We start from the raw sequence: 25634 nt of genomic DNA on the forward strand, positions 1-25634 counted from the left end.
ACAGACTAAAAGATTCTACCATTAAAGCAGAACTAATATCAACAGATTTGTCAATGGTAAACATTTTGCAGCTCTACAACAATCCAAAATCACATAAACCAATACTTAATATTCCGTTACAGGCTTGGAACAAATCATTATTCAATTAAGAGGGTGAGGCACAAACAAAGGGAAAGTCACTGACATAACAATGATAATTTAGAGTTTTCAAGTTATAGCCAACACTGGCTCTGACGATGTATACAAAACAGAATGAATAGATAGATTGGTCCTGTTGTTGCTCCTCTAACTTTAACTCCACCTCATGACCTTAACTCTGTGTAGTTCTGGTTCCCCAACTGCACACAAGGCTTTTTTGTACTTCTGCATTGTGTTTACCACCACCGCAAGTAAGTCAATCTCAGATCTGTGCATCTAAATCTTAACTGTGATCTCTTTTTATATGGTCAAATAGATAAGAGCTGGATCAACACTATAAAACTTCAAAATATCGAGAGTCTGTGGTCTTACCGTGTTTCCCTCTGCTGAAAACAAGAAGCAGTCTGTGTGCAGCACGTAGCGGTTGGTCCTTATCTATCTAGGCTACAGTGTTTCCTGTGAATCACCCTCTGCACCACACTTGAAGCCTGCACCTAAAGAACACTGACACTGACTTCCTTATCCGCTTCTCCTTTACATCCAGGTAATCACAATGCACTTCAACACTTTCCCGGGAGGCGGGGGGGTTAACACAATGTATGTCTCCAGAGGCGTCATCTATTCTTTTTGTATCATTGTTGACTATTGATTTTCTTTTGTCTATTGTTTAGAGATTCACTTATATGTATTACATATGGTGTGTAAAGGAGCCATTGTTGAGCAGGTTGTGGGATGAGCTAGGATAATCAAGGCCATTATTCAGTTTTGTGTCAGATGCAGAATAACCAGAATAGTGTGTGTGTGTGTGCGTGTGTGTGTGTGTGTGTGTGTGTGTGTGTGTGTGTGTGTGTGTGTGTGTGTGTGTGTGTGTGTGCGCGCGTGTGCGTTTGTGGTCCAGGTATTACTGTGGGGACCTACATCTGTTTTTGCAGTCACATTATGAGGTTTTGTTATCGTTATTGTTTTTGGTCCGGCTGTACACAATGAATGGAAGTCAATACAAAGCCCTAATAAGGATAGATGCACTAACACGAGCACTGAGCATCTGAGAACTCCTCGCTGTTCCAAAGGCCTGTTGAAGATTAAGACTTGCTTTTAGGGTTATTTCAACTGACTGAAAAATTATAACAACAATATATACATATAATGTATAATTTTACAAATTTGGAACCCCAGATGCTGAGGTTCAAACAGTAATGGACGAGTGCATCTGAACTTCTAGGTACAACACAGAATAAACAAGTGCCTCTTTCGTCTAGCTAAGAACACTAATAGACCACAGTATAACCACTAAATAATTCTGTAAATATCACTAAACATGGACCTTTCATCAGTAGCAGGAATGATACACAATGCCCCTTATGATAAAGCAGCAAAGGGAAACAAGTTCTAGGCACACAAAATAAGATAGTTTCTCTTTTGTTAACAGCCTGCACAGTGCTAGTACAGAGAAGAAAAAAATCACTGGACACAGTTTCGTTTTGCTGCCAAATTTCAAAAATCAGAAAGTCCAACTGAATCATTCAAAATTCAAAAGAGGACTCACAGAAAGGACTCAAGTGAGGCCCAGCTTAAACACCTTAAGTATATTTGGCTACGCCTCAAATGTGTTTGTCTTCTCCCGGATATCCTTGTTGTGCTCTGTTATACAAACAGTAAGAATATATTTCTAACAATACCCTATTTGCACTGCATATGCCTTTATTCAAATACAATTATTTTGCTATAAAATTAATAATATGTATGATTCTAGTCCTGTGTGTGGATCATATAGTTGTGATTAAAGGTGTGGGTGGGACGCACACATTTTTCAGTTTTCAAATTGGGCCGCGGCATTCTTAAGTTTGGAAATGGCTGATCTAGAGGAAGTAAAACTCTTAACAAAGTTTCTGAAGGTGAACCTGCGGAGGGAGTCGTCAGGAAAATCAGTACTCAGGAAAGTACAGATATGTGAAAAATCTACTTAATTACAGTAACGAAGTATTTTTACTTCCCACCACTGGGTAAGGGGCTATAAAATGCATTATGTCAATGAGTTCAAGAATATATGTGTGTGTGTACTTGTACAGATGTCTTTGTGAGGACCATTCTGAGTGTAGAACCTACAGAGTGAGGACATTTTGGGAAAGTGAGGACATTTGGGTTGGTCCTCACTTTCTGAACCCACTTTTAATGGGGTGTTTGAGGTTAGGACTTGGCTTTAGGGTTAGAGTTGGAATAAGATTTAGGTTAGGGTTAGGCATTTAGTTGTGATGGTTAGGGTTAGGGGCAAGGGAATGCATTAAGGCAATGAGTGTCATCATCACTAACATAGAAACACAGCGTTTCGATTTAAAGCCACAGCCAAAGAAGAATAGAGCCTAATTAATTGGAAAAAATGAAATGTTTGACTAATTAAATTGTAATGAAAGCAACTAACACACTAAATCCACCGGCGTGCAGATGAGACAAGTCTAATACGAATCTGTGGAGACATGTTTTTCACGAAATACTCTTTTAAAGCTGCTTGTTGCTGCAGGAGTTTTGTTGCTAAATACTCTTCTGGTCCTGGCAATGCTAACAGCAAATATACTGGACCCCATCTGATCCAAAGAAATTCGTATTTTGGTTTCATCCCACCAAGGAATGTTCTGCCAATATCCATCAGGCCTCTTTTCATGTTCTTTGGCAAAGTTTAATCTCACAGTCTTGTGCCATTTTATGAGCAATGGCTTTGATTTTTGATGCCATCTGTCGAGGCTGACTTCAAACAATCTCCTTTGCACCATCTGACCAGTCACTAAAACACCAGGGTCCACTCGTAATCCTCGAGCCAAGTCTGATGCATTAGACGCAAGGCTGCTTGGATTGTGAGTTGTGCATTTGTTTGACCCTAACTCCAAATTGACACGTAGGGTAGAATTAGTAATTATAGGAAATACCTAACCTGTTAGAACCAGTTGCATGACGATGGAAAGAATCAGAAGTAGTTTCGGAGGCGCCGGGTTATTTACAGGATGTTAACATATAAATATTATTAACATAATATCAATACAGGTCAATACTAGCTGGGTCGCCGCTCCCTTCCCTCAGCAGCGACCTAAACCTGCCAACTCTGGCTGAAACTGCTCAGTCCTGGTCAGACCAGAGTCGGCACTCCTCTGTCTGACAACACAGACATCCAGCGTTACCTGAGCAGCAAACCGGTGATAAACCAATCCAATAATAAGCTAAACACAAGGACATTAATATCTCTAATACTCATAGTAATGGAGAAAATCATTAACCCTGAGGTGGCAAACTGATATTTTTATAGGCAAAGATGTCATTTTTTCCACTACAGGACTAAACACAAGTAAATGTTTTAAAATTGAACTAAGGGCCGTCAGCATCGGCTGGTAGAAGGGCATGCAGCTTGTGATTTCACACCTCGGTACAAAGACACTTCGTACTCACATGTTAAAACACACTAGGACACAAGGATCCCATCTTAAGCTACTGCATGTGCCTCAACAATACTGGTTTATAGTTGTTATGGTTTCCACATTAAAGTCCCTGTAAACGGTTGCTCAGATCAACCTGTGCACATATATTTTATTCACGAAGCTTCTTTTTTTTTATAAATCTCATACATTGTTCTTTCAAAATCAAAAATGTATTGCCTGTAGGTTGTCATAAATGTATAATAACTTTAAAATAAAATAAATATCGAAATATATTAGTTAATTACTGTTTCCCAGATGTGTTATAATTATAGTCTACTCCTAGTAACCCATTTCTGATACAGAGTAATAACTGATACTAATTCACTTTGTAAACTTCAGCTGCTCACTGGCTACTCACCACTCATAGTTCACAGTCTGTGTCAGTCAGTCCAATCAAAGTCAGGTGAAAAACCTCAGCTTCACAAGTGCGGCGAACAGATTCAGAGAGTGTGTGAGAGTGTGTGAGAGTGTGTGAGAGTGAGTGAGAGTGTGTGAGAGTGTGTGAGAGTGTCCGGAGCTGAGTGGGAAAATGACACGGTCTCGCTGCTCGCCTCTCATGAGCAGACACACATGGAAAGGTTTCTCATATGGTCTGACCTTCTCAGAACTCACAACTCACAACACACACACACACACACACACACACACACACACACACACACACACACACACACACACACAAACACACACACAAACACACACACACACACACACACACACACACACACACTGTCCAGCCAACCTTTTGCAGTCCATCAAATTCACATCAATTTGGTTTCCTGATCTTAAGTTCTTTTCACTAACGCTCCACTTTCCTGAACACAGCACCTCACCTTAAATCTTTTCAAATGACAAGAGTCGCTCAGTCTGTGCAACAACTGGTTAAAGTCTAGTTTGAGATCAAACAACCCCTCAGGGTTAAGCCCAACAATTTGAATATGGAGTTGAAAGACATAGATGCAACTAGTCAGTGAGAGTCTAAGGAGAAACTCTGTTGAGTTCGATAACAGACGTATAAGTGTTTTTAGAACCTGACACATACAGGGAATTAAAGGTTAGGTTATGGGTTTTGATTAAGAAGTGAAGCTACATACATGGGCCACATACAGTAGCTACACCAAATGCTATACAGTATGACATGTACATACTATATGACTTGTAAAGTTACCTGATTGCTGTACTTGTTGTTTTCAATCGAATCTTGAAGTCATTGCCATTTGCACACTACATGACTGATCAGTGTCAGAGATCACAAGATGGAACACATCTTACAAATCTGTCTGGTCTCCAAACTATGCTTTGGAACAAAAATATGCGATAAGGAACAGGGGAAATAACACAATATCCTGCTGGAGACCGGATTTGTTTTCCTGCGAGAAAAACACAGATTTGCTGTGAAAAAACGAGGAAGGAATGAAAAATATGAGCCATAGAAATGTGTTGGGATACATCGGCAACAGGTATCCTCAGGTTTGCTCTCACGCTGCATCTTGCCTCTCATTGGCTGCAGCTTATGTCACTGCACTCAAAACCAGGTCACAACACTATTGGATTCGAAACACAGAGCCTGTGACATATATAGTTGAATTTGATTATGTCTTTGACAGTTCATAAATAGTGTCTGATTAAGGATTTTCCCCCGCAATCTCCAGAAACTGTCAGCAAGTGAAAAATTCTGGCTAAAATCCTTTGGTGTGATTATAATGTGTTTGTCGAGCACCTCCTGAAAACTGTGTCTACACGTTGGAGCTGTTCTGGCCACAGAAACCACATTGGGACCATAGAGTCTTGGATTCGTCAGCATGGGCTTATTATGTGTTGTAGATGGTAGAGTGAACGTTAACCAAGTTGAAGAGAGATTCAGTACTAAGTACTGACTATTGCAGTGAATGAAACAAGCACAGCAAAAACATTGACTACTTTTTCGAGATGAGAAAACATTACCTGGCTTTACAGTTGTGTAGGTACAGGATAAATAGATTTTTGGAGGTGATAATAACTAAATACTAAAGTAAATGAAAAATCTAAAAATGTTGCATCCATATCTGTGGTGGATCATCTGTTAACTCTCAGCAAACGCTACTTCAAACACACAGACTCCAAGACTAGATATTCTAGAATTCCAATCAAAACTCGAAAAACACTCAAAATGTAACTTTTAAAAAGAGTGGTGCAGTTACGAAAGATGTAGTTTCATGTAGTCTTGTGGGCTCATGTGAATGTTGACCATGGCAACAACCAATCGCACTTGTTTGATTCCCTCAGTGCAACAGAACCAGAGTTTCTATTCAACTGCATACAAGTAACCACGAGGAAAAGCTGATCATCACAGTCAACAGCTTTCCGATTCTGGATGAAATAACTTTAATCATCTTGTAGGACTTGAATATGAAAAACCACAAATTGAAACACATTGCCAGGGAAAAATCAATTTTTTTTTAAAACAGGCCCACAAGATTTTTGATATGTAGAAAGATAGAACCTAGAGTAAGCATAACTTGGACATTTATTTTTTTAACCTCTATGTGGAAGTTTAAAACCAAATTGCTAAAGGACTAAATAAATTTGTATCATCACAACCCTGCATCCAACAAAACAATTAAAAACGAAAATTCAGTGATAGATAGATAGATAAACAGATAGATAGGTATATATATAGAGAGAGATATATAGATAGATAGATAGATAGATAGATAGATAGATAGATAGATAGATAGATAGATAGATAGATAGATAGATAGATAGATAGATAGATAGATAGATAGATAGATAGATAGATAGATAGATAGATAGATAGATAGATAGATAGATAGATAGATAGATAGATAGATAGATAGATAGATAGATAGATAGATAGATAGATAGATAGATAGATAGATAGATAGATAGATAGATAGATAGAGTCTAATACCCTGTTTCTTCTTCCTTTGAACTTGTCAAGCTGTGATGAAGAAACAGATCCTCTCCTCCTCTTCTTTCTTTAGACGCTGCAGAAACAAGGATTAAAACTTCACAATCTTAGAATAAACTTGCGCTCAAACGATATCAGATTCAAGCTATGTTTAAAAAACAAAAGTGACGCAGTTGCTGTAATTATTTATCAGCCTGTGACAAGAGGACAATTTAATTAGGTATAAAGAAGATCCCCCACCTCTGCCTGTGCTCCTCACTCCGTCATGTGGATGTCTTCCTCTCCACCACGCAGCTGATAATGAACTGGTGTTGCCCACACACTGTATCTCCACTCACCATCTTCACAGTTATCGCCCGTTTTTTCAGTTATTTTTTTTACTATGAAGCCGTTTGTAGCTTGTCCATGAAGCCTCCGGCAGAGGGAAGCGCCTGGGAGATCTGCGTGGGAGGAGTAGAGGTTAAAGACCCTTCAAGAGAGGGAGAGTGAGAGAGAGAGAGAGAGAGAAAAAAAAATACAGATGAACCACCTGCTGCCACAACCACCAAGCCTGAGTGAAATATACTCTCAGGTTAACATCACGCAGCTCCTCATTGATTTCTCAATTCACACAAAAGTAACCAAAATAAATTATCATTTTGTGATGAACATTCCTTACATGATGAGGATACAGCATTCACACCACTTATTAAACATTGGGTTTGGGTCCCGCACACAGTATGAACACACAGCAGTCATTGCTATGACAACATGCATCTGCTCATTGCTCAGGGTCTGCTCTCAACCACTCTGGGGAACTCAAGAATTTTTAGCCCTTTGGCATCTCTCTGCCCCGTTTTCCACTCTCACACCTACTCATCATGTTCACGTTCACTGACATTGATATGCACGTAGCCCACTTAAAACTGAATATTTGTGCTCAAGTCATATTCGAGCTGCCCATCGTGAAGAGGAAATGATAGAGATTCCAGGTAGGCCCAAAACGACCAGAGGGTTTGCACGGACAGACCAAAACAAGAAGAAGAATGTGTGTCAGATTGGTGTATTTTTGACTTAGTTGAGCCTTGAGGCCATAAATACTGATGGTTCAGAATGAACTCTTTGAAAACAGACAACAGCTGCTTAAGCTCTACAGAAATGTCCTTGTGGGTTTTGGGGAATAATGATAAAAGGAACTATAAACTTTTTTTCAGATAAAAAATGAAATGATATATTAAAATGATTCAAGTTTCTGTAGATATTTTCACTTTAATCAATCATTCCAATTTTATTTGAATGGCCAATATTCACAAATCAGAATTTTCCTCATTGGGCTTAAAAAGATACAGCGTCCCTTAAACACTCGACTAGAGTCAGGAAAGAACTGTGGAAAAAAAACATTTAAAGTGCTCTTTCAAATCCTTCTGTTCATTTGAGTGTGTCTGACAAGTCTTTCTCCGCAAATGGGAGTTTCTCTGAACACTTTCTACATTTTAAAAAGATACTTCATCGAAGTCCTTAGAAACAGCCAGCTGTGGCAAAGTGAATTCAATTCCAAGGTGCATTTAGGAGATATTTTGGACGTTTTATCGAATCAAACACATTTGAGTGAATGGGTTATCGTTTCAGTCGACATGGACAAGTTTCTCAAGTGCCCAGAAAACATCTACGTCTACATTTCTATGACAACTGTGCAAACTGTTTGCTGAGGAGAATCAGAGAATCCAGTCTCCAGCTCCAGAAGAGCGGCTAAATGGACCATGGTGAGATGATCTTTTTCTTCAACTACTGTTTCCAAGGTAATAATTGAACCCTCAATCTCTGTACGAAGGTTTGGACAAGATGAAATTTGCAAAGACAGGTATGTTGATTGTACAATTGTAGTCTGATAAATTGACATGAAATCCTTGTTAGCTTTTTCAGTAACAATTATTTTCTATTGTGAAATTCTTGAAATATTCAAGGGTGTCTGTCCCTTTCAAAGATTCCCAAAAACCTGCACAGGTTTTCCTTTAGTCTGTATATAGTTAGAGCTGTTTGATTCTGACTCTACATCAAACATTAAATCACAAGAGATATTGTGAGATAACAGCTAATCTACTCAATTAGTCTCTTTGGAAACTGAGATCTTCATTGGAAATTATAAAGATCTGTAGATTTCATTAATGTGTGGCTAATAGCATGTAATTATGACTTTAATGATCAATTATCTCCCTATAACGACATACAAATCGGCTCTTCCCTGTATTAACAGGATGAATGCACACAGAGATAATGTCTGCATACCTTTACATTTTCTCCGGGCATTTAGCAAAAACACTTCTCCTGCCGTTTATCGCCCCTAACATGAGGATGGATCTGATGCTGTGGACTTCCCTCTGCTTCCAATCTGGTAAAGGACCAACGTGATAGGAGCAGATTGCATCGCCATGGCAACATAATTTTCCTGCCATAACGTGGGAGGCATGGATCATGTATGATCCACGTTTAGATGGTGTAATTATTCTCCTGCCTGCAGGAAGGAACATTTATCTCTGTGTTATCTCCCAGCGGGTTAGAAAATGCTTTCTTTTAATACAATATCACTTCATTTGGTCTGATGTGAAATCATCAGTGGTGTTTGGTTAATAAAATGGTTGCATAAGTGCAAAGGTAAACATTTGTAAAAAGATTACATTAAAAAATGAATTAGGTCACTATTAGAGCCTTTGCAACAAAACGATGACGAGTGACCATATTTTCTATATGCTAATTGAATATTGCACGAAACACCTCCTGCGATGAAGTTGGCTTCTCATCGCTTCCACCTATAGCTTTCCATTAGTTACCTAGCAACCTGCAATGTGTTAATGTTGTTGTGTTGGGGAGAGGAAACTCGTATTGTGAGTCTGAGCGCTGGTGCACACTCTGTTCGTGCAGCCACTTTCTTGTCTCGTAACACGGTGTAATAGTACGATGAGACCCAGGCAAGTGGAATGAAGCCTGCTTCCCTTTGGCGTGAATATATATACACACACACACACACACACACACTTTTGATGTCACATTCCCAAGCCCCTCACCCATAACAAGCCCAACTAACCCCATCCGAACCTAATTCCAATATCTATCTATCTAAAATCTAAAACCAAGTCTTAATCCACAAATTTGTGTCAGAAAGTGAGGTGAGACCAAAATGTCCTCACTACATTGCTTTAAAACTCAAACTGGTCCTCATGATGTGTAGCCATAAAAGTAAACACACACACACACACACGCAGGGATTCCTCATCAATTATTTCTCAAAGGAGGGATTTTAGCTCAGTGTTGCCCTAAATCGACCCTCTCCCATGATGTGACATGGACCTGATGTTATTTTAAGACTCAAAAATCCATTACGCAGCAAATTCATCTCAACTGGCTTTGACCCTCAGAACACAGAAAACTCAGTGGCAGTAACAAATAACAAACATGATCTCTAGGAGATAATAAATGATTGTCAGGCTCTGAAAGACTGGGAAACGTGTGTCATGATTTAACTAATTGCTTTTAAGACATACAAGGTGGCACAATGTTTCCAAAAAAAAAAATCAGTAGTAAAACTAGAGCAGATTAAAGCCTTTTATAATCTTTCTTTGTGCCAACAGTTTTCCTCATTTGGATGCATTATAGACTGTTTCATTCCTGCAAGTCCTCAGTTCAAAGGCCAGTGATTGGTTCCAGACACACACATATTTAAGAGATGAAAGTGGAGAACGCTCTCGATCAAAATGCCTTGGTAAACACAGAAAGGTCAGGGAATAGATTCTTTGCTTTGAAATGTCAGCTGATTACTTGATAACTGGCATCATGGATCTATTTGAAGGGTCTGGATGGTAAAAAATATAGCCTTTGCAGTGTGTGTGAGAGGAGAGGGGGGGGGGGGCGTAGATCCCATTACACTGGTGTTTTATCAAAAACAGGTAAAGAGGCAGATTTTTTTTCTCAGAGTTTTTATATATGAGAGAGATTCAAAACTGTACACATTCAATTGCTGAACATTTGTGCTCTGCTGGCAGTTTACATACAAAATTATTCAAAAAGAAAATACTGTTAGTAATTTGTTGTTTGAATGGACGTTCGTGCAGTGACAGTCTGTAACCTGGGGCTGGAACCCCCCCCTCCAAGTATCCAAAATGATGAATGGAATATATATAACAAAAACCCCAATGAGTCCAGATTTTACATTTTTGAACTCAATGTTTGCCTTGTTAGGCCTCAGTCCTTGAAATTACAGTCTGACAGCACAATAAGTCGTTCATTGACTGAAAGATTAGAATCTTAGATAAGATTATTATTATGCGAGCATTTCAAACCTTTTGTGATGACAATATAAAACTTTATCTAATGATCAAGACAGTAAAATGGAAGTTGCTGATAAACAGTTTAAATTGTTCTATTAAACACATACAAATTGATCAGCCCAACAAGAGCCGATGAGATCTCCCAGCATAAGAAGTAAAAAACAACCTTTATATCAAACCCAAAATATTGTAAATGATTAGTATTAAATCACTCATCTACAGGGTTAGTATGTTGTGTATCAGAGGCAACAGATTTTCATTGCATCGTAGAAACCAAAGAGGAATTGTTAAATGGAATCAAACAAAGCATCATAAGACAAGAGTTAAAAGCTGGTGTGCACACGAAGAACATTCATTCCTGTAGGGTTCAGAGTTACACTTTTAACTTTTGGTCTCTGACAAATAAACAAGTTCAATACACCATTAAAGTTTTTACACGTTGCTGGTTCCAGTGAGAAACTCTGCTTGTGTCAAAACATGGACTTTCTCCAGCTCAACCTGATGAGGATGATGAAGAGTGACATATTGAAATGTGTCAGGCGTGTCGTCCAAATGTAGGTCCAGCAGAATTCTGTTTACAGTGGACATGGAATTAACTACGAGGATATCACACAATAAACAAGATAAATAGAACGGAACTTAGCCTCAGTTAAGAGATAATTAGTGGAAAACATTAATATGTGATATAAAAAAAGTATATATTTTAGACAGGCTACTCTACCATAATAAAAAAGAGGAAATGAACACTTTTCATATGTTTGATTGCTTCACAGTGCTTTGGCATTTGATGTTGTAATCTTAACAAGATTGACATCCAAGTAGATTTTGTTTTCATTAAATCTATATTTGTAGTGGAAAACGATGATAGATGAGTCGGATATTGATACCGGCTTGCTCCCATAGAAGTGTTATCAAGAGCAGATAGATAAACCCTTCCAAAAATCTGATTTCAGTGAGAGTCTGCTTGTTCTAACAAAGAAGAAATATCGTAATTATCTGCATAGACTATTGATCTTTTTTAACCCTTAATCTTTTTCTGCTTAAAATTTAAATGTGGATATTTGAGTACAAAACAAAAAAGTCTGTATTATATTGTCACTGCAAATTAAAAGTGCTTCAGCGCTGTATAGCCCTGGAGCTTTGAGGTGAGTTTAGTGTTGGTGGGAAGGGACAGCGCCCTCTCACTGTTCGATGACCGACCAGGAGAAGTAAGAACTGACTTGTGCAGCATCGGGATGTGTCACCCGAACATTAAACTGACTGATGTGTTTGTGGTTTTTTGCAATAATCTGGTTATAAAGGCCACGGTGCAACCATCATCTGAGTGTGTGTGATCGCCATACATGAGCGTGTTCATTTCTTGGCAGCTGAGTTAGTAGTGTCGTGTCACATTGTTGTCAAACTGTGGGGTTAGTTTGGGCCCCATCGACTGCTTGACGGCTTGCTCCAACGACTTTCTGGTCACAAGGAGCCGCACCACAACCTCGGACTTCTTTGTCAGCTTTTTACGAGCATAGTCGTGGGTCACCATGGTCATATCGTAGCCGTTCACCTGAGAGGAAGACAAGAATTTTTGTAATTTTCTTAAACTTAACATGTTCTCTACTGTGGGTTCCCACCTGACACTCTAGCCTACACTTAGTGCCATCTTGTGGATTTACAACAAAGGTACACTTCACAACATACCTGCATTATTTTGTCTCCCATCATCAAGCCTGACACCTCTGCTGGTCCTCCTGGTGTTATCCTGGTCACATAGATGCCCTAACGAATACAAAGTACAAACATTATAATTACTCCATGAGGGATACTGTCACACGTTTTGGTTTCACGTTGCTATTTAGGGAGCAGCCTGAAGACTTTTTTGTGTGACAAAAATATGTCCAGTCATCCACACCTACATGGTGTGTGTGTCTACCTTTACTTAATAGTGATTGGAGCGTAGAGGGGCGTGTGTCACAGTTGACAATTTGGCAATTTCATGCGCTAGCTTACTAAAAGGTTGTCTCTCCATATGAACGGGGACAAATAAATGAAATGTTCACTAGGTTAATAACACTGAGTGAGTACATGTTGTTTTGGACTGTCTGAGACACCTGTTATTTTGGCTCAGACTGCACAGAAAAATTAGGAGATTGGACCAAAAAAAGACCTCTAACTTGGTAACGTCTTGAGATTTCTTACTTTGTTAAACTAACCGTCCAACAATCACGAGAGTTTTAACTAACCAAGATATGTACGACAGAGGGAAGCAGCAAAGCATGAGAAGCTAGAACCAACAAATGTTTGGCTTGATAAATGACGATTCAGCAAACTGAATAATCAGCGACCCATTTCAGCACTAGAGCAAACAGACACTTAACAAACCGAGGTACAACCCATCGGTCTTTTAGGGATATGTGTTGTATCGAAGTGTGGAAAAGTTACAGATACGATAATGGTCGTAAATAAGTATATCAAGAAAATTCTAGGAAAGAAATACAGGTCAAGAGGCAGAAGGCACTATGAAAACCAAATCATTCCTTATAGAGGAAGAGCTTGGTATGTGTCACTCCAGCTCACAGAGTAAAGACAGTCAGGAGATTTGATGTGACTTTGTGTAAACTTGCAGTATTCCTTGTTGTCTCCTCAGGCTACAGGTACTGTGCTCAGGCCTGTTCCACAGGTACAGCTAATCTAAGTACTGCTCTAGCAGAACTGTGCCTCAACAGAAAGTAACACACACATAACACACACTAAAACACTTACTTTGTCACACTTGCTCTCAGAGAAGGGGTTCTGCCCGGGGTCCTGGTCGATCCCTCCACCGATGCTGAAGCCCAGGATCAAATTATTTCTCTCCTGCAACTTCTGGATCTCAATTCGTTGCTATACAACAGAAGAAAAAACAAAATGATACACCACCACGGAGCCTAATGAGCCAATTTAAACACATACAAAACAGAGACAGGTCTCGGCCCGGATTCTGGTTTTTATCAACTCTGGCTCCAATCAGCACCGTTGGAAACACAACACCTGGGGGAACGCAGATTATTTCTTTATATTGGCAGGCTAGATGCTGACCCTTTTGTCGTGTGACGTAATGACATGCATTTAACTTGCGTGCCTTGGTTTGTGTACTTTTGTTCTTTACATCTTGGCAACAACGGGCTACAGAGATTTATACTTTGAATCGTACAAGATTCAACTCAAGCAAGACAGGGAGGGGAGAGTGCTCCTCAGCTTCTAGCTCATTTATGACATCGACCATGAAATGCATCACTCTGGATGTTCTTGTGTTCCTGTTACGTATTTTTAGTGTGAGTATTACTTATACTGAAGTAATGACTTATGGTAATTTAAATGATGCACATTCACACACTGTTTATCGCAGATTGTGTTTGTAAATTATTATGATTAACAGCAGCACTGAAAATACTGTGAAAAGGCAAATGTTTTGTCACTGATATCAAACTGACTAGCCATTGGTATACAACTTACTAGCAAATTGAAGTAACTGGTTAATTACTAACATGTAAAACAATGAGGCACTGATATATGAGAATTTATCTGATTTCAACACAAGACACAAGTTGGATTTCAGTCTGTAATTGAAGTCCACACTGACAATGTATTATTGCTGCTCTTTTCTTGACACTGACAACAGCTGGAGGCTCATGAAAAACAGCTGGACGTATGACTCTGACATTAGGACTCGTCAGAACAACACAAAGACTGCCTGTGTGTGTGTGTGTGTGTTGATGAATCACCAGACAGTGTCTCCATGGTCTGGCTGATACAATGAAGTCAAAGAGGATGAGAGCCCGAGTAAGAGTCAATCAGCCAGTGAGGACTACACCACTGCAACACATTTCACTCTACCAGTCAAGAGGATGGACATGTTGAATGTTAATTAAAAAATTATGAACCAATTACCTAACAACTGTTTGGACACATAAACATCTATCCCACTGAATGGCTGTGAGTCCTGTGGCACAAACACACACAGCTGCCACTCAAATGGATTTGAAAGCTCTCTTCGCCCAGGAAGACTGAATGGTGACGCCCATTTCTACACTAGTACTTACTGAAGCTTTAAAACACACATTTTAATCATCACTCAGTGTATTTTATATGTTCCAAATACTTTGGCTCCAATTTCTGATGCAATGGGATTATTTTTTTTTTTTCATAAACACGTTCAGGGACACGGTGCAGTGTGGGCGCGGGTGGGGTCATCCCACGTTAGCTTAACAAAGAAAGTAACGCTAACAGTAAATGCTAACATGGATGACCACGGCGATAAGCGGGCTGCTGCTAACGTGAACACACACGACTTAACCCGGTGTTTGACCCGGTTTAACGTCAGCGTGGGACAACAGAGTCCCATACAATAGAAAACTTACCACAACAGCTGTGAGCGGTTGACCCGGGACGAAAGCCATGGCGTCGCTGCGGAGCTCTGGCGTTAAATACCAGGTGGAAAGTGGCTAAAAGTTAAATTAATAACTCGCTGTGGTAAAAAGTCAGAGAACACAAAGAGGGATTCGACGTCAGGACAACTTCCTGGATGTGCTGGTGAGGAGGAGTGACTCAAGCGGCTGATCCCTGTGTAAAATCCAAGCGGCTTCCCAATGACGTCACTCAGCCTCCCAGCCGATCGGCCCTGCGCGGTTTGCAACACCAGGGCAGCGGGGGGAGGGCGGTGTTTAGGGTGTTGGCCGCGGCTCCACTCCCTCTGCACACACGGGCGACACCAGTCAAGCTCTCCACGGTATCTGCTTGGCTCCTGTCCCGGGGCGAGGCTCCGGGTTTCACCCTAAAAGGAAGTGCCCAGTAGTCCCCGCCTCTGTGAACCGGCTGAGATCATGTTATCTGTTCAACACAATTAGTCCAGGCAAAGTAGCGTTTTACGACCGGCTAATTGTAAAAGAATTTTTTTCAGCATAGATTATTTCTATGAGGTGTCCAGATCAACATACTAAAAGTCCTAAGAAATCGTAGTTGAGGAAATATGTTTAATTCTCATCAATGTGTGCCAATAAGGCCCGGCAACAATACACCACAAAAAGACTATTTTTTTCCTTTACTCCTATCAAAATAAAACTTTACACAATGAAAGTAACCATGAAACGTAACATTTTTTGTATTACAAGTTTCTTTTGAAATGAATTTGACAAGCACATGAGCTCCACACTTATTGAATATTTCCTAATTTGCATAGGCAAACACCATTCATATGTATTACAAATACATACATAAATTCATTTTCAAAGAAACTTGTAATACAAAAAATGTTACGTTTCATGGCTACTTTCATTGTGTAAAGTTTCATTTTGATAGGAGTAAAGGAAAAAAATAGTCTTTTTGGGGTGTATTGTTGCCTGGCCTTATATGCACACATTGATGAGAATTAAACATATTTCCTCAACTACGATTTCTTAGGACTTTTAGTATGTTGTTCTGGACACCTCATAGAAATAATCTATGCTGAAAAAAATTCTTTTACAATTACTTCTATTTTTGGCTCCAAAATGGGCTACTTTGCCTGGACTAAATATCCAGAGACGTTTTTAGATAGAAATTCTGCTTTAGACAATAACTTCTGTCAGGTTAAAGGTTGGGAACCTTCTCCTCTACTCTTAAACAATATATATTGTTATTTATTAGTTTATCATATGTTTTCTTATTTTGACAAGTCAATCTAAAATGGGTTATTAGAAGATGGGTTTTTCTATTGGCTTGGTAAGAATTTGACACTTTGATGTAGTCGGTGCCGTGGAATTGCTCGAGATTAATGTTTGAATCAAAACAAAAAAACATTGTAATTATGAATTAATCCCTGAAAGCATTACTAACTCAATAATGACTGATAGAACAAGAAAGGATTCATAAAGGTTTCCAAATAGTTTGATACACTTATGATAAAATTCATAGTAAATAGGGAAATATAAGATATAATAAGAAAAAATAATCCTTTATTAGTCCCACAGTGGTAAAATTTCTCAAAATGAGGCATCAGTAAGTTATAATAAGTAACAACTTACGTGTATAAGAAATACACAAAATATGGATGGAATGAAAATTAACCAAGTATGCACCCTCAAAATATGTGCTCAACAATTCTGAGGTGTACTTTTCTTGAGTATTTCCATTTTCTGCTTCAGATATTAATTAATTGTACTATATTATATTACTTTTATTTATTCAAAAGGTGCAATGTACATTACAAACAAGGCAACAGAGAACAAACAACCGACAAATGGACAAGAAACTTACATAAATATTCTGTTATAAATGTATTTCATAGCTTCAGTTAGGCCACTGCTAACTTTGCCAATTCAGAATTTGAAAACACATACAAAAAGATGATGCATTGTTATAAAGTCAATAAAATCAGTAGTATATGATTACAACATTAAATAAAAGCTAATTTTCCCCTGCTACTTAGTCTATAGGGTTTTTATATTGTGTTTTATTTACATTGTATATATTGGCTTATTTTTCTCGTGCACTGATTGCTGGTTATACATCAAATTACCTTTGAAGGATAATAAAGATTTTCTTTATGGACAACTTTAGTTAATCACAAGCTGCACAAACCAAGCAAGAGAAGCAGAGAAACAGCAGGGGGCAGCCTCAGGACATCACATGGAAACCAAAGTCAGCAGACTGCTTGGAAATTAAGCAGCAAAGATCCAGCGATTTTTTGTTGTTGTAGATTCGTGCAGTAGTGAGGCCTCACCTGGTCTGTGCATGAAGTGGAAGTCAACCTGAGAAGCTAAACTTGAACGAGGATATCCAGAGGTTGGCAGAGAGACAGCTCGCCTTCAAAGTAAAAGTTCAGGAGGCCGGAGGTTTGATTTGATTAATGAGTAATGAGTGACCCTTACTCCTTGTGCTAGTTGATGGGAACAATATGCCATTTATTTGATCACCGAACATAAACTAGAAGGTTTTGCATGAATTTGCAGAATTATATTAAATTAAATGTGTCCCACACTGTGATTCTTGTAAGGCTTCAGAAACCAAGGTTGGAAACTACTGGTTTATTCTCTAACAATATAGGTTTTTAAAGCATGTTAAATCATCCAGTATCTAAAATCTCAAAATATAAAAGTAACTTTTAAGTAAGGCTGTCAAATATATCTAGTAATATCAAAAATACAATGGTTTTCTCTGAAACGTGTATCAAAAGCAGCATAGAATGAGGCAGTGTGGCCTAGGGGGTAAAGAGGCCGTTCTACATCAAGAAGGTTGGGGGTTCAGTTCCCACACTTCCCCATCTGCATGCCGATGGCTCTGGCAAGATTCTAAAACCCTGAAATTGGCAGGATTTTAACCACCTATTAATTGCACTATATCTGACACTATGTAAATTAAGATAAAAAATATATATAAGTAAAGTTAAATTAAATCAAATAAATCCTGCGCAGATCGCTACTGCACAGGAAGTTGGCTTCTAATAATTTAATTTAATTTTTTTTATGTTTAAATGAATATTTGGTTGAAGTCCGCCCAACACGACAGCCTGCCAAACTTTAGCAGTAATATTAACAATAAGGATTGGATCATTTTTGTGATGATCGGTCAATGTGAACGCGTTCAAGGGGTCTCTGAGGGCACCGTTGAGCCATTCTACCACGCCCATTGAAAATTCCTCCAGAATCCATACATTTTAACCACTTTCTACTTTTCTGCAAATTTTGGTTAGAATTTGAGCATGTTAAAGCCCTCAAAAAGCCAATTAATTTGCCTGAAAAAAAAAAATAATAATCCTTACAATTTCAATAGGGCCTCACTGTCTGTCAGTGCCTGTCAGTGCTCGGGCCCTAAAAAGCTTAATGTAAAAACAAGAAAGATGTGCACAGTGTGAGAATACGTACAGTGAATGGATTGCACATGAACCTACTGCACAGACAGACTTCATCACAGTCCACAACAGGGCAGTGACATTGAAGCGTCAGCATGCAAAGTTCAGAGGGAGAAGAGAAGTTAAGGAAGGAGGAAGAAGTGTGCAGAGACAATATCTGTCTGTCCTGTTTGTTCCTACTTACAGCTGTACAGTATGTCCAGTGTGTGTAAATGAAATTATGTCATCATTATATAAATCAAACACATCTGCAGCTTATTCTACAGTGGGTGATAATATGTAATGAAACAAAATGATACAAAACTGAATATCAAACGTATGCACGCTTGAAAATAAGACTTTTATTTTTTTACAGTCATATAACATCATTATACACTGTATAGCTGTGTAGACATTTGTCTACATTATATTATGTAGACAAAAACATGAAAAATCGTAGACATCATACTATCTAGTAACTTTAACATCCTCATCTTGGGCTATTAGCTATTTCCAGTAACAACGATATAATGTACCACCACCTCTTGGTTCAGGAACTGTGTGAAAGTGCATCTAACTGACGTCAATGGCCATTTCTACGTGAGGAACAAGTTTGACCAGTTTCTTAATTTCCTCTCTCCTCCAGCTTCTCTGTCATAGTGCTGCTACTGATTCAAATCTCTGGTGTTGCAGTATACCTCCCCTGTATTCAAATCCTCTGACATCGACAAGGTCATGCTGATTTTCATATGATGCATAAAACTCCCTTTTCTCACGAGAGTACGTGTCCATCTGTAACCTTTGAACATTTAACCAGACTTCGAAGGCCCAGCAAGTTAATGGGGAAGCAAGTTAACTCCAACTATAGACTTGTATTGCACTTCTACTTATGTATCATTGTTTATCTGTATTGTTCCTGTGGAAAAAGCTGACAACTACTTCATGTCACTAATAGTTGTCACATATAAAGATTGATCTACTTCATAATTTTTAAATGTCATAGTCTTCAATCTGGGTCACAAGTTTATAAATGTGGATGTGCAAATTAAAAGAGTTTTGGAATAGTGGTGATGCACTAGGTTTCCTCACTCTTTTTCTGTGTATTTGGCATTTATGCCCTGCACGTGTACTTGTACACCTTCTTTGGTTTGATTCATTAAGGGACTTTATTCATGCAGCAGCTTTTTCAGTCTTATCAACCACTCAAAGAGCCTTCAACTCATCCATTCACACACACATTCACACAGAACTACTGTTTTTTTCTATCACACACTGGGGGTGGCAGGGGGGTTAAACCACCAACCTTCTGGTTAGTGGGCAACCCTCTCTACCTCCTGAGACACAACCGCCCACAATATTTGTAACATGGTTCCAGTTGATCCACAATTCAGTCTATCTTAGGCATTATTATCTGAAGGAGCATTGGGGAATCAGAAGCCTGGAGCAAAAGGAGGAGGTGGCATATACTCTGGAGGTAAAGCTCCATGAGTTGCCATCATATATGTGCCACGGTTGGAATATACTGCTTCATTGCTTGTCTGCTCCCCCTGGTTTGCATTGCTGTATATCGCCTCCCCATTAATTTCTGTGTACAGGTTCTCCTGGGACTTACTTCTTTTTTTTTGGAATTTCTTCTTCAAGTTCATTAGGTTGGTGACGACCGATGGCTTCCCATCGTGGTTCTTTCCAGGCTGAATGTTTCCGATGGGAGAGTGTTGAGGGGCTGTCGGTGAGGAGGGACCCTCAAGTGCAGGGGCTGAACCGAAACAGGGCTGGTTCTGCCTCGGTGGAGGCACACAACCCCGAGGAGGGACCCCAGGAGGCAGGTTGTATTGAGGGTCCTCGGCTGTAGGAATCTTCATGACACAAACAAAACAGCAGGGAATCTTGTTAGGAATTAAAATCACGTTTTGCCTTTGATTGTGCAAGGCCCTGGAAATGTGGCTACAAAATTCTGCAACAGGATTAATGCTTAAACAACTAGGCCCAGCATCTTACCATTGCTGGAAGTTGACTGGTATTGTGTGAAAATTCCAAAGAGTATTGGTATTTTTGTTGGCTGCTTGGAACCAGGACTGCGTTGGTCCATAGGTTGTCTGGTCTAGAAGGTGGAGCCGGTGGCATGAACTCTTGTGGTGGTTCGGGGGGGCTCACGTTCCGCTGCAGTGAGGTATGTTGCAAACTTGGGTTGGGATTTGGGCGTCTTTGGGGAAACAGAAGTTCTGCGTAGTCTGACTTATCATTTGATGACTTACATAAGATCAGCCAGAGAGAGACAGAGACAAGACATGGTTATTTTAATTTTTGTTTTGGCAGAGTGTACAGTTAGTGAGCAAATAAACAAATATTGTGTAAAATAGGGAGACAGTTTCCTCTTTGAATGCATGACGCACAGTAAACACCTAAAAGCTAATGTTTTGAATAGATGGTGGATTATAACTAAAACAGCTAAACTGAGTTTACATCAGATTATAAATTAAACATAAAAGCATTCCTCAACTTTATGTTAATCTTATAATAGTAGCTTCAAAATTAGTTTGATGGTTAACTGATTTCTAATAGAGAGATTGGTGCGACTTTCATTCCCACTCTTTACTGCCTGTTCTTGCTCTATGTAACATTGGTGAGCAGGTAGGATAAGTGTGTAACTAACTGATAGTCACACCTTAAGTTACCAAAGTCAGGTCCAGCAAGTTCAAGAGCAACGCCAAACTGTAAATCATTTATAAACCAGCGTTTTTGTCCCAGATATTCAGTGAGGAAACTCCCTTTACAAGGAATACTAATTTTTTGGGAAATATGAAGAATTTTGAACAGAGTTGGGTGTATTTGTTACAGCAGCTCTTCTGGTTCAGGAAGTCTGGGACCATGGGCAATATCCACTGTTCAGTTGTATTTAATTTCAGTGAGTGGGGGTACAAGATTTTTTCTCTACATGAAAACAACTTTATCTTAAACAGAGGCTTGCTTTAAAGCCAAATGGTGAGTTCAAACAACACAACACATGAAACCTACAACTACATACAAATTTATGTAATAAATTATACAAACAAGGAAGGATAACAAAGACACTTTCTCACCTGTCCACAGGCAACAGTGAGCACCTCAGTGAAAGGCAAGATGGGACTTCTACGATGGAAGTCCACGAGGTCCTGCAGGAACCGATGATGCCTGCTCTCCCCGACTATGATGTAATCGCCTTCCTCCAATGCGTCGATCATGAAATGTCTGCAGCGGTCGTCAGCACTGAGAGGTCAGTTCACACAAGGGGAGAGGAGAGGCCTTTGAGCTGTTAGACTCTGTGAGTATAATATTATTATAAATAAAGAAAGCTCATGTAATCCTGCACACACTCACCGATACGAGAGGGAGTATCCAACCCTGGTTTCACTGACTCTGATGAGGAAGTATCCAGCAGGCTTTGGCATGAGCAGGTCCTCAGCCGCCCTACAAAATGATTATCAAACTAAAATTAGCACAGCATAGCTTCACAGAGGAGGTGTTTTGGTATCAATTACAGCTTGAATCTGTTTTCTGTGATAATCACAGTGGAAATTTGTCATTAGCTTTTAACACATTACATGTTCTCATCTATGAGTGGTCTCATAAACATTGTGTGCTGTTGTCAAAAACTACTGAAGTGTTTATTCCTAAAAATAATCAACATACATTAACCCTTGTGTGGCGTTCATGTTTTCGTTACTTAGCCAATGTCTGAAGGTCTGGTGGACCCACTGCATTAATTGGGTCCACAAGATGTTTCATCACTATTGATGTTTATTTCTTTGAACTTAATAAGAAATTGAACCCACTCATGTCAGTCTACACAACACATTGAACACACAGCCTATTCATGCCAGCCTATGCAACACACGACAGGCAGAGTTTTTCTTTGTGTTGTATATGTATTTTTTGCACTTGATGCATGTATACTCTGTCTTCCTGTCCACATACGGCATATGGCAGCATTTTACTGGCCAAAACATAGAATGATGAAAATTCAGCCAGTTTGTCTTTCTGCCTGTGGTCGCTGTTCTAAAACCAGATAATCCTGGAGGTTTTCCAGAGTTATTGTTGCACAGAAAAGTTCTCTGCCAGTTTCTACATCCTACAGGGATTCTGTGTATTCCCCTTTGGATCTGAAAACTCAAGCATGGCTCAGAACCTATGATCAGAACCACCATAATATGCATGCAAATGGGTTTGGTGAATCTCCTTCAACTCCTCTCCAAAAACATGCTGCCCCTCCAGATTAGCATCCAGGATGAAAAGTTCATAGACTTGATGTCCTGCACATCATCTTCCAAAGCTTCTCTCGCTTCAAAAATCTTTTCTAAGGCCCTCTGAGCAGAAAATATTCCTTGATATGGAGCCATACAGGCAAAGCTATTCATTTGTTTTGTGAGAAAATACAGAATGTTTCCCGGAAGACAGGGGGGAAAATGTGCAGGAATGTGGTAGCAGAGTTGCTCACTTGCTTCCCTGTGCTTTATACATGTCGGGTCAGATTTGAGAAAGGTTTGACTCGCATGTCTATGTGGTTGTCTTAAAAACCACATAGACTTCCTGAAAACCTCCAGATGAATTATAGGTTGGCATTGTTTAAAATTGCTGCGCATAGTTCCTCATATATTTTATCAATCTCGTACTGTATACCTTTTTGTATTGACTTTTATTGTAAAGCACTACATTACTGCACATGATCCTTTTACAATTTCTTATTTATGTGACATTGAGTGTAGATAGTCAGAGGAACATTTAACATACAACACAGACCAGCCAAACATAAAATATACCAACGCTATAATAAATAGAAAATAGGGACATAAAAAGACAAACGTACTTTCTGGAAATGATGCCGTGAAACCACTCTGGGATGATACCGTTCCTGATCACAGTCCGATACTGGGACTCGGTGAACCAGGTGCGAGGATCGTGCTGTCCTTGTGACAGCTGACTCCGCTCCATCATCCTGAGGGAAAGGATCTGTTGTGTCTTTTGGAACAATCACAGATTACAAACACACGTCCACATGTAAGATTTACAGCTCACTGACTAATACGTACTCATACTTGTACCGTACAGTGTACGACTTGATATATACAGTGGTGGAGGAAGTACTGAAGTTTAGAACTTAAGTAAAAGTACAAGTACCCAGGAAAATATATACTTAAGTAAAAGTACTACATCAAAAATCCTACTTAAGTAAAAGTAAAAATAACTTACTTTTAAATTTACTTTAAGTATTAAAAGTAAAAGTACTCGCGCAATGGGTTGTCTCTCAATGTCTAGGCTGTGCCATTTTGATAAAGAATGCAGATATAGCTACTGGTAATACTCATGCCTCTACAGATGTCACTACTAGTAATAATTATAAGCAACAACATTTGTTTATTGGAAAGGTTGGTGTACTTATTGTGCTTACCCTCTGTAATACTGTTCACACTCTATCTTACAATTCTGCGGATGACAAGTTATCATATCATTGCAAAGATTCATAGAGTCTGAACTAGCAGATACTTCATTCGAATACCAATGATTTAAAACCTCAGAATGATACAGCAATAATGTAATTACAAATGTTTTGTTTTAAATCATGAACATGTTTCTCGTAAAATGTTAACATTATAGACAAAAAAGAAAACTCTAATTGCTCTGTTTGCTGCAGTATCACCAATTGCAAATTAATTCAAATCAATCAGTACGTTTTGTAACTCAAACAAAGCTCTCAGTAAAAATAGACTCACCTCGTCTGGTGCCTCCGTGATGAAATGACACAGCAGAACTGGCACGCACCTGACTCTACCTGACTGTGGGCGGAGGCAAAACCTTATCTACGCAGCTACTTTCACACAGAACGTCATATGACGAATAAGCCAAACAATCATCCAACTGTTTTTTGGAACCCATCCATCAATTCTGCCTTTTTCTGCTTCTGCTGCTGTATGACATCATTTATTTATTCAAGTTTCAGTCCAAAGTACAAACTTGGGAGGCTTCATAAGTGGTTATAATTCAATGTTTGTGATTTTTTGGTGTTTTCTTCAGAAATAACTCATGTACTGACTGCTGTGAATATTTAATTTTTGAGTTATTTATTTATTTATTACTAGAGATATGGGGTAGGCACACAGTGACAGCAATTAAATGAAATCCAGTAGTCAAAGGTTTCAGGGTGGGAGCGGCACTGATGTGAATGGTGCCCCAACATTTAGACCACCTCTGCATCCTGGTTACATACTGTTGGAAGTTTGAAGTGTTGTTGCCATTAGATTCCTTTACAATGTTATATAATTCAATTAGCATACAATATAATATATCACACAATATATTTCTGTTTTCACCCATAATGTATCCATGTCTGTGTTTTTTAGAATTTGTGATGATAAAGTCATGATCAAACTGGACAGTTATGTGCATCCAAAAAAAAGCAGGTTTGACTTCCACCTTACAGCCAAGAACTAACTGGACATTCAGGTTTATCTTGTCATCAGAGTTCAAGCTCTCTGTTTGTAAAAAACTGTTTGATGAAACGTTTCAATGCAAACTCCTGGTCGCAGTTTAACTTCACTGTCTGGAAAATAAAGAACCAATCAGTGATTTTTTACACCCACTTGCTAACTTTTAAAAATACTCAATTGAAAGTGTTTGATAAACTTTCCGATATGATTTCACTTCACGCTGCTGTGTGAAGAGGAAGTGATACCGTTCAGTGTGAATATTTTTGTGGGGCTCCTCCATTAACACACAAGCAACACACATGCACACGCTAAATCTCCGAGGCACAATCTTTTAAACTCCACTTTAGGTGACTAATAATTGTTTTAAACATCCTGGTGTCAGTTGCTGGTGAGAGGTGATAGTGCATGACAGCATGGAGCAGCAGGTGCATGGCAAGAGGGTGAGAACATTGAAATGTGTACGATGGAGCACCTGAGGATGACATATCAAGTTGGGAGACGTGTTAATGAGATGACATAGCTCACCAC

General features: G+C 39.1%; 2 protein-coding genes across 6 annotated transcripts; both read right to left on the minus strand.

The window, feature by feature from the left end:
- Positions 1-10452: 10452 nt before the first annotated feature.
- On the minus strand, positions 10453-15554 carry tax1bp3 (Tax1 (human T-cell leukemia virus type I) binding protein 3). Its single transcript, XM_061077630.1, has 4 exons — positions 15200-15554; positions 13563-13682; positions 12501-12578; positions 10453-12366 (listed from the first exon to the last, which is right to left on the minus strand). Exons 1-4 carry the CDS (start codon positions 15236-15238, stop codon positions 12187-12189), a joined length of 417 nt encoding a protein of 138 aa, XP_060933613.1. The 5' UTR covers positions 15239-15554; the 3' UTR covers positions 10453-12186.
- A 3433-nt stretch (positions 15555-18987) lies between these two features.
- On the minus strand, positions 18988-24450 carry hsh2d (hematopoietic SH2 domain containing). 5 transcript variants are annotated; one of them, XM_061078612.1, is made up of 7 exons: positions 24393-24412; positions 24071-24105; positions 23489-23617; positions 22003-22092; positions 21726-21891; positions 20644-20895; positions 18988-20501 (listed from the first exon to the last, which is right to left on the minus strand). In XM_061078612.1, the coding sequence occupies exons 3-7, from the start codon at positions 23614-23616 to the stop codon at positions 20076-20078; spliced, it is 1062 nt and encodes a 353-aa protein (XP_060934595.1). In that variant the 5' UTR covers position 23617; positions 24071-24105; positions 24393-24412; the 3' UTR covers positions 18988-20075. The 5 variants fall into 5 exon arrangements, with proteins under 5 accessions (XP_060934595.1, XP_060934592.1, XP_060934594.1 ...); XM_061078609.1 differs by lacking the exon at positions 24071-24105 and having other exon boundaries at positions 23489-23640; positions 24393-24450; XM_061078611.1 differs by lacking the exon at positions 24071-24105 and having other exon boundaries at positions 24393-24417.
- Between the last annotated feature and the right edge of the window lie 1184 nt (positions 24451-25634).

This window comes from Limanda limanda, chromosome 9, assembly GCF_963576545.1.
Source record: "Limanda limanda chromosome 9, fLimLim1.1, whole genome shotgun sequence".
Taxonomy (NCBI): Eukaryota; Metazoa; Chordata; class Actinopteri; order Pleuronectiformes; family Pleuronectidae; genus Limanda; species Limanda limanda.